Here is a 10,035-nt window from a genome sequence, read left to right on the forward strand (position 1 = left end):
CCGTCCACCATGTCGGACGGGCTGCTGCAGGTGGAGATTCCAGACTTCGGCAACAGCGTGCTGGGGAACCTGAACGAGCAGCGGTTGCTGGGTCACTACTGCGACGTGTCCGTCCTGGTTCAGGGTCAGGCCTTCAAGGCTCACCGGGCCGTCCTCGCCGCCTCCTCGCTCTACTTCAGAGACCTGTTCAGCTCGGCGGCAGACTCCACGTCCTCGTTGACCCCGGCGGTGTTCGAGCTGCCGTCCTCGGTGACGCCGACGTGCTTCCAGCAGATCCTGTCGTTCTGCTACACGGGGCGCCTCAGCATGGCCGCCAGCGAGCAGCTGGTCCTCATGTACACCGCCGGGTACCTGCAGATCCAGAACATCGTGGAGCGCGGCATGGAGCTCATGATGAAGGCCTCCTCATCCTCCTCGCCTCTCTGCTGTGACTCACAGGTGGAGTTTGGCCACACCCACAGAGACCTGTAGCCAGACCGAGACACATGTAGACTACATATGGACTACAATCCAGGTAGACTACATGTAGACTACAATCCAGGTAGACTACATGTAGACTACAATCCAGGTAGACTACATATAGACTACAATCCAGATAGACTACATATAGACCACAATCCAGGTAGACCACATATAGACTACAATCCAGGTAGACTACATATGGACTACAATCCAGGTAGACCACATATAGACTACAATCCAGGTAGACTACATATGGACTACAATCCAGGTAGACTACATGTAGACTATAATCCAGGTAGACTACATATAGACTACAATCCAGGTAGACCACATGTAGACTACAATCCAGGTAGACTACATGTAGACTACAATCCAGGTAGACTACATGTAGACTACAATCCAGGTAGACTACATGTAGACTACAATCCAGGTAGACTACATATAGACCACAATCCAGGTAGACCACATATAGACTACAATCCAGGTAGACTACATGGAGACCACAATCCAGGTAGACTACATATAGACTACAATCCAGGTAGACCACATATAGACTACAATCCAGGTAGACCACATATAGACTACAATCCAGGTAGACCACATATAGACAACAATCCAGGTAGACCACATATAGACTACAATCCAGGTAGACCACGTATAGACTACAATCCAGGTAGACCACGTATAGACTACAATCCAGGTAGACCACGTATAGACTACAATCCAGGTAGACCACATATAGACTACAATCCAGGTAGACCACATATAGACCACAATCCAGGTAGACCACATATAGACCACAATCCAGGTAGACTACATGTAGACTACAATCCAGGTAGACTACATATAGACTACAATCCAGGTAGACTACATATAGACCACAATCCAGGTAGACTACATATAGACTACAATCCAGGTAGACTACATGTAGACTACAATCCAGGTAGACTACATATGGACTACAATCCAGGTAGACTACATATAGACTACAATCCAGGTAGACCACATATAGACTAAAATCCAGGTAGACTACAATCCAGGTAGACTACATATAGACTACAATCCAGGTAGACTACATATAGACTACAATCCAGGTAGACTACATATGGACAACAATCCAGGTAGACTACATGTAGACCACAATCCAGGTAGACTACATATAGACTACAATCCAGGTAGACTACATATAGACTACAATCCAGGTAGACTACATATGGACTACAATCCAGGTAGACTACAATCCAGGTAGACTACATGTAGACTACAATCCAGGTAGACTACATATGGACCACAATCCAGGTAGACTACATGTAGACTACAATCCAGGTAGACTACATGTAGACTACAATCCAGGTAGACTACATGTAGACTACAATCCAGGTAGACTACATATGGACTACAATCCAGGTAGACTACATGTAGACTACAATCCAGGTGGACTACATATGGACTACAATCCAGGTAGACTACATGTAGACTACAATCCAGGTAGACGACATATAGACTATAATCCAGGTAGACTACATATAGACCACAATCCAGGTAGACTATATATAGGCTACAATCCAGGTAGACTACATAGGCCACAATCCACGTCGACTACATAGGCCACAATCCAGGTGGACCACAATCCAGGTGGACCACATATATACCACAATCCAGATAGACTACAATCCAGGTAGACCACATATAGACTACATATAGACTACAATCCAGGTAGACTACATAGGCCACAATCCAGGTGGACCACAATCCAGGTAGACCACATATATACCACAATCCAGATAGACCACAATCCAGGTAGACTACAATCCAGGTAGACCACATATAGACTACATATATACCACAATCCAGGTAGACCACAATCCAGGTAGACTACAATCCAGGTAGACCACATATAGACTACATATATACCACAATCCAGGTAGACCACATATAGACTACATATATACCACAATCCAGGTAGACCACATATAGACTACATATAGACCACAATCCAGGTAGACCACATAGACCACAATCTAGGTCGACCACAATCCAGGTAGACTACATAGACTACAATCCAGGTAGACCACAATCCAGATAGACCACAATCCAGGTAGATCCACATGTAGACTATATACACAATCCAGATCGACTACATAGGCCACAATCCACATAGGCTACATAGGCCACATAGGCCACAATCCAGGGAGACCACATATAGACTACATACAGGCCACAATCTATGTAGACCACAAACCAGGCAGACCACATAGAGACTACATATAGGCCACAATCCAGGTGGCCCACATATCAACTACATGTATAAATATTTAAATCTGCTTAATTGAAGGAACAAGAACGTTGAATCGATTGAAGACCTCCAGGTTTCAAGGCTCCTCCCCCTCAGACTCAGCAGCATCTAGTGGACATTAGAGGAACTGCAGCTCAATGCACTTTAAAACTGAGGCTGCTGATTGGTCAAAACTTTCTCTGACCACACCCCAACTACAGATGTCTGGTGTTTTGATTCCTCGTGAAGTGTCAGTCATCTTTATGAGCTTTTTACTTTTTTTTACTTGATGTCAACACATTGATGTATTACAGACGACCTCAGCAGACGAGCTCGGGAGCTTTGACGCCCCGATGGTCGAGCAGCACGGCGCCCCCCACCTGCAGGAGTCCAGTCTGGACCAGCCGGTCCTGAGCCCAGAGGAGCTGCTGCTGGCCGTCAGCAGGATCAAACAGGAGAGAGCCGACACTCCTCCTGCTGAGGAGAACGGAGGAGGAGCCAGAGGAGGAGGAGCCAGAAGAGTAGGAGGAGGAGAGGAGGCCAGGTGGGTAGACATATACACAGAACCGTACAGAACTGTAGAGAACTGTACAGAACCATACAGAACCGTAAATCACCATACATGCACCGTACAGAACCGCCCATGCTCCCTACATGTTCTTTACACGCACCTTGCTTTTGGTATGATTGTCTCCTCCTGGTCTGTCGTGTCCTTGTTGGTCTATCTTGTCTTTGTTGGTCTATCTTGTCCTTGTTGTTCTATCTTGTCCCTGTTGTTCTGTCTCGTCCCTGTTGGTCTATCTTGTCCCTGTTGGTCTATCTTGTCCTTGTTGGTCTATCTTGTCCCTGTTGTTCTGTCTTCAGAATGGACGTTTCTGGGGACCTCCAGGCCACCAGGAGCAGTGCTCTGTGTTACCTGGGTGCAGGTGGAGGTCTGGTTCCGGGGCTGCAGTCCTACTTGCTGGCGAACGGGGGGCGCTCCAGTCCAGGAGGCTCTAGCCTCCCCACGGACTCCCCTCCCTCTCACCCCCCCACAGAGGAGGAGCTAGAGGAGGATTACTACGGGAACACCGTCCAGTCTGGACTCTACCAACACATCTACGGACATCCCGGAAACCCCTACAGTAAGTTACATGATGGTACGATCCCATCCATTTTTGCTCCTGTCCAAAAAGAAGGAACTACATTTATAAACGCCCCTTCTCTCCATTTCTCATTGGTCCAGTCCAAGAGAAGATAGAGATGCTGTCCCTCCCATTGGCTAATGAGCGTCGGCCCTGCGTGCTGGTTGGTCGGGACAACATGGCGCTCCCGGCCAGTCTGATCAGTCAGATCGGGTATCGCTGCCACCCGTCGCTCTACACTGAGGGAGACCCGGGAGAAAAGGTGGAGCTGGTGGCAGGTAGGACATCATAACACCTGTCCAGCTGTAGATGTAGAGCGTTACATTTAAAAAGTGAACATCGACTGATGTCAGTGTGTGTGTGTGTGTGTGTGTGTAAAGGTTCAGGTGTGTTCATGACGCGAGGTCAGCTGATGAACTGTCACCTGTGTGCTGGAGTCAAACATAAGGTTCTGCTCAGGAGACTGCTGGCTACGTTCTTCGACAGGTGATCTAAAAACTTGTAAATGTTGTTTTTCAGCTCGATGAGTTAAGAGAGAGTGATCCTGGATGTGGTTAGCCTACCTTAGCATAAAGACTGGGAGCAGGGGTAAACTGCCAGCTCAGGAATTGCATGGACGTCCACCCAGTATCCTGGTCATGCGGAGGTCCGCCCAGTATCCTGGTCGCATGGACGTCCACCGAGTATCCTGGTTGCGCGGAGGTCCGCCCTGTATCCTGGTTGCGCGGAGGTCCGCCCTGTATCCTGGTTGCGCGGAGGTCCGCCCTGTACCCTGGTCGCATGGACGTCCACCCTGTACCCTGGTCGCACGGCGGTCCGCCCTGTACCCTGGTCGCGCGGAGGTCCGCCGAGTATCTTGGTCGCATCGACGTCCACCCAGTACCCTGGTCGCGCGGAGGTCCGCCGAGTATCTTGGTCGCATCGCCGTCCACCCAGTACCCTGGTCGCGCGGAGGTCCGCCTAGTATCCTGGTCGCATCGACGTCCACCCAGTACCCTGGCCGCGCCGAGGTCCGCCCTGTACCCTGGTCGCGCCGAGGTCTGCCCAGTATCCTGGTCGCATGGACGTCCACCCAGTATCCTGGTCGCGCCGAGGTCCGCCCAGTATCCTGGTCGCATGGACGTCCACCCAGTATCCTGGTCATGCCGAGGTCCGTCCAGTATCCTGGTCACATGGACGTCCGCCCAGTATCCTGGTCGCATGGACGTCCACCCAGTATCCTGGTCGCGCCGAGGTCCGCCCTGTATCCTGGTCGTGCCGAGGTCCGCCCAGTATCCTGGTCGCATGGACGTCCACCCAGTATCCTGGTCGCGCAGAGGTCCGCCCAGTGTCCTGGTCACGCGGAGGTCCGCCTACTATCCTGGTCGCATCGACGTCCACCCAGTACCCTGGTCGCGCCGAGGTCCGCCCTGTACCGTGATCGCGCCGAGGTCCGCCCAGTATCCTGGTCGCATGGACGTCCACCCAGTATCCTGGTCGCGCCGAGGTCCACCCAGTATCCTGGTCGCATGGACGTCCACCCAGTATCCTGGTCGCGCCGAGGTCCGCCCAGTATCCTGGTCGCATGGACGTCCACCCAGTATCCTGGTCATGCCGAGGTCCGTCCAGTATCCTGGTCGCATGGACGTCCGCCCAGTATCCTGGTCGCATGGACGTCCACCCAGTATCCTGGTCGCGCCGAGTTCCGCCCTGTATCCTGGTCGTGCCGAGGTCCGCCCAGTATCCTGGTCGCATGGACGTCCACCCAGTATCCTGGTCGCGCAGAGGTCCGCCCAGTGTCCTGGTCACGCGGAGGTCCGCCTACTATCCTGGTCGCATCGACGTCCACCCAGTACCCTGGTCGCGCCGAGGTCCGCCCTGTACCGTGATCGCGCCGAGGTCCGCCCAGTATCCTGGTCGCATGGACGTCCACCCAGTATCCTGGTCGCGCCGAGGTCCACCCAGTATCCTGGCCGCATGGACGTCCACCCAGTATCCTGGTCATGCCGAGGTCCGCCCAGTATCCTGGTCGCATGGACGTCCGCCCAGTATCCTGGTCGCGCCGAGGTCCACCCGATATCCTGGTCCCATGGAAGTCCACCCTGGTCCTAGTTTAGAGACCAGTAGAGCAGGTTACTGTTAGATAGATCAGCATGTTATGGGCAGTGACTCATATTACCTCCACCAACATAGAGAACTTTTTTCAAAATGAAGATTCATAATCAATCGTTTCCTGCACGCAGATAGTCTGAGGTCATCAGACGTCATGTGACATCAGCAGACGTCATGTGACATCAGGCTGTGTGAAATATTCCAGAACATTCTGACAGTCAGCAGCGTCCTTTACATCCTGCTGCTGTTTTACATAACTGCTCTGTGGGGGGGGGGGGGGGGGGGGGGGGGGATCTAAAGCTCAGTATATGTGCTGATTAGGTTGTTATGGTTTCCATAGAAACACTCTGGCCAATAGCTGTGGGACAGGGATCCGCTCCTCCACCAATGATCCGAGCAGAAAACCTCTGGACAATCGGGTGTTAAACACTGTCAAACGTAAGACACACACACACAGACCGTCTGACTCATGGATTTATGTATTTTTACTGTATTTTGGAACTATTGAGAGATTTCACTCTTCCTCCTCCTCCTCCTCAGTCTACTGTCAGAACTTTGCTCCTAACTTTAAGGAGAGTGAGATGAACGTCATTGCGGCCGACATGTGCACCAATGCCCGAAGAGTCCGCAAACGTTGGCTCCCCAAGATCCAGTCTCTCCTCCCCGACAGCCTCCCCACCTCCTCCCACCCCCGGAAGGCTAAGAGGGGAGGAGGAGGAGAAGCAGTGGTGCAGCCCAGCAGCAGCCCCTTCGAACTGGACCTGCGGCAACTCAGCGCCTCCTACCTTGGCCTGGAGGCGCCGCTGTACCGCGAGAGTGAGGCGGCGGGGGAGAGAGAGAAGGAGGCCCCCCTGGCCACCCCCGCCCTCCTGCCTCACCTGCAGTTCGCCGGGTCTCGTGTGGGAGGTGGTGGAACAGGTGGGGGGGGTCAGGTGGAGGAGGAGCTGATGGGTGGCGAGGCAGACGGAGGAGGGAGACTACAGACTGAACCTCCAGACCTCCCCCTCTCTTCCTCTTCCTCCTCCTCCCACCCCTCCCCTCAGCCTGCAGAGCCCGCCCCTCCTCACAGGGTATTGGCCGACACAGAAGAGAGGGGGGCGGAGCATCTGGAAGACAGCCAATAAGCTTTCTATAGTATCTGCCTACCTGTATGTAAATAACACAATAGCTACCTGTCCCCCACCTGTCTGTCCGTAACTACCTGAGACAGACAGTTCTCCTGTTTGTCTGTCTGTCTCTACCTGTCCCCCACCTGTCTGTCTGTCTCTACCTGAGACAGACAGTCCTCCTGTCTGTCTGTTCCCCTACCTCACTACCTGTCCACCTGTCTACCTCTCTGCTACCTCTCTCTCTGTTTGTCTTCCTTTTTGTCTGACCTACCTGTCTGTCTGTCTGTCCTCATGTCTGTCTGTCTGTCTGCTTGAGTCTACTGCATGTTAACAGCCTCCTGCAGTCCAGCACACAGAACCATAGCAACAGGATGATGATGATGATGAAGATATTCACTCTGATAAAGACAATAAAGCTTCTTGATAATCAGACTGATGTTTCTGTGTTTTCTGTTTGATCGGAAGAGAAACATTTCAAAGTGTGTGAGACAGAGGGGCCACACTTTAAGTCCTACATTAAACATGCTAAGTATCTATTTATTTATATCTATGTATATATACATACACTGAGTATACTTTATATTTACAATACATGTTGGAGTACCTTGCATAGCTGCATGAACCCTTATGGCACAATCCAAGTCCATACATTTCTGGTCTGATGACTTGCACTGAATGGACTCAACAGGGCTGCATAGTGCGGACAGCAGCCAGCCCCAAGCAGACCTCTCAATGATCGCCATGGTGGAACGGTGTTTGGACTTAATATTCTTCACATAAATAAGGAGAGCCGAATAATGCAGTCGAGAAGGTAGCGCATCTCCTCATGTTTGGGTATCTTCCTCCTGTCCACCAGCCTGCCAGCCTGTGGTGTCAGAATCTCATCCTCCACTGCAGACCAGTTCAGGTGAAACAGCGTTGACATTTGTGATGAGAGTGACTCAACCTCGAGTAAAGCAAAGTCTTGAAAGAGTTTGTCAAACTCTGACAGACGCTTGTCAGTCTGCTCTGTGTAGCACACACGCCTTTGGAAGTTCCCCAAATCATGGCGCTGCAGCTTTGAGGACAGATGTTGCATTTTTCGTTTGAAAGCATTAACTGAGCTGATCCTACCGACCACGGGTTTTGCTCTAAATAAGCTCATTCAAGATGTTGGTCAGATCGGTTAAAAATGCCAAGTCTAGCAGCCACTGATCGTCACTTAGTTGGTTGTATTCTGCATATTTAACGACAAGGAGTAACTCCTTTATCTCCGGACAGAGCTCTCCAAACTTCCCCCTCCGAAGCCATTCCTTGACTGGGACGTGTCCTGTGTCCAAGTGTCCCTGAGCAAGACACTGAACCCCTAACGGCTCCCGGGCGCCTGTCATTGGCAGCCCACTGCTCCCTACATACAGGGATGGGTCAAATGCAGAGACAAATTTCCCCCTTAAAGGGATCAATGTAGTATAATGAATTAAATTAAATCAAATAAAAAAAACATCAGTGTGTAGCAAGAACTCAGAGTGATCGCAGTCAGCCTTCCCCAGATGTGCACGGAACAGCCGTGGCTAACTAATTAGCTAATCTCAGGCTGCCCTGTACGTCAATCAAGTGGCAAATAGGGAGGGTCGACGTATTGGCCACCCCTGGTGTAAGCCCCGCCCTAAAGCATCCCCTGCTTTATGGTCTGTGTGACTCTAAATGGACCATAATGTACGAAATGAACATCATGCTGTATTGTAGAAGACTTGAAACTAGAGATTGAGACATAAACTCATGTTTACAATGTTTACTGAGGGAATAAATCAAGAGAGAAGTAGAGTCATTTTCTATAGACTTCTATACAACCAGAGGAGTCGCCCCCTGGTGGACACTGGAGAGAATGCAGCTTTAACACTTTAAGGCAGTGATTCTTAACCATGGGGCCGCGGTATAGATATATATATATATATAGATATATATATATATAGATATCTATATATATCTATATCTATATATATATATATATAGATATATATATAGATATCTATATATATATATATATATATATCTATATATATATATATATAGATATATATATATAGATATATATATAGATATAGATATATCTATATCTATATATATATCTATATATATATAGATATAGATATATATAGATATATATATATAGATATCTATATATAGATATATATATATATAGATATATATAGATATAGATATCTATATATATATATATAGATATATATAGATATAGATATCTATATCTATATATATATATAGATACTGATCCAAAGGCCCACTGCTCTGTTTCTGTATGACCTGCAGGTGTTCTGACCCTTGTGATGCATATAGTCAGAGTGGTTCAGAAGCTACAGACATTTTAATTTGGGTATGTCATTTTAGGAGGTTTTGCTCCAAAATAGGGGTGGAGTTGAACAGGGAACAATATAGTTATTGAATACAAATCAAACCAAGAGTGAGATCAATGAGTTCAACTAATAGTGTTCATGTTTGAATGAGCCCCGGGACACTTTGGACTTGAAAAGTTGGGCCCCGAGGTGAAAAAGGTTAAGAACCCCTGCTCTAAGGAACCAGAGGTTGATGACTCGTTCAGACTAGAGCTGCGTTATAAATCTCATACTTTTTTTTCAGTACATTTTAATAGGTGTCAAGGGTTCATGGCTATGTAAAGGTTCAATGTAAATTATAAACAATTGATTTAAATCCTAATAGAAATACGTTATTCTATCGATATGAAGATCAGTTATTGTGTTAATATAAACATATCTCATATATTTAAACGTCCTCTGTAGCAGGCCTCAGCCAGCTTCTCTGCTGCTGCGCTGCATGCTGGGAAACGTAGTTCCAGTGACAGCGCCATTCTGATCCAGTTGTACCTCCCCAGCCAATCACGGCCGTCCAGTCATCACATCAGCCAATCACCGCTCTTCATCCAACTCACCGGACAATCACAGCGCTTCACATCCCCCCA

General features: G+C 49.0%; 1 protein-coding gene across 1 annotated transcript in view; it reads left to right on the plus strand.

Annotated features, from left to right (window-relative positions):
- The window catches only part of LOC306778395 (nucleus accumbens-associated protein 2-like), a 10,194-nt gene extending 3,068 nt beyond the window's left edge, over positions 1 to 7,126 (plus strand). The window contains exons 2-8 of the mRNA XM_079269885.1: positions 1 to 438; positions 3,052 to 3,281; positions 3,602 to 3,861; positions 3,963 to 4,139; positions 4,242 to 4,347; positions 6,293 to 6,390; positions 6,493 to 7,126. The exon at positions 1 to 438 is cut by the window's left edge and continues 122 nt beyond it. Of these exons, the coding sequence (XP_079126011.1) occupies positions 10 to 438; positions 3,052 to 3,281; positions 3,602 to 3,861; positions 3,963 to 4,139; positions 4,242 to 4,347; positions 6,293 to 6,390; positions 6,493 to 7,076 (1,884 nt within the window). The 5' untranslated portion in view covers positions 1 to 9 and the 3' untranslated portion in view covers positions 7,077 to 7,126. The remainder of the gene's footprint in view (positions 439 to 3,051; positions 3,282 to 3,601; positions 3,862 to 3,962; positions 4,140 to 4,241; positions 4,348 to 6,292; positions 6,391 to 6,492) is intronic.
- The last annotated feature ends 2,909 nt before the right edge of the window (positions 7,127 to 10,035 follow it).

Source organism: Melanostigma gelatinosum, assembly GCF_949748355.1.
Source record: "Melanostigma gelatinosum genome assembly, chromosome: 6".
NCBI classification, from domain to species: Eukaryota; Metazoa; Chordata; class Actinopteri; order Perciformes; family Zoarcidae; genus Melanostigma; species Melanostigma gelatinosum.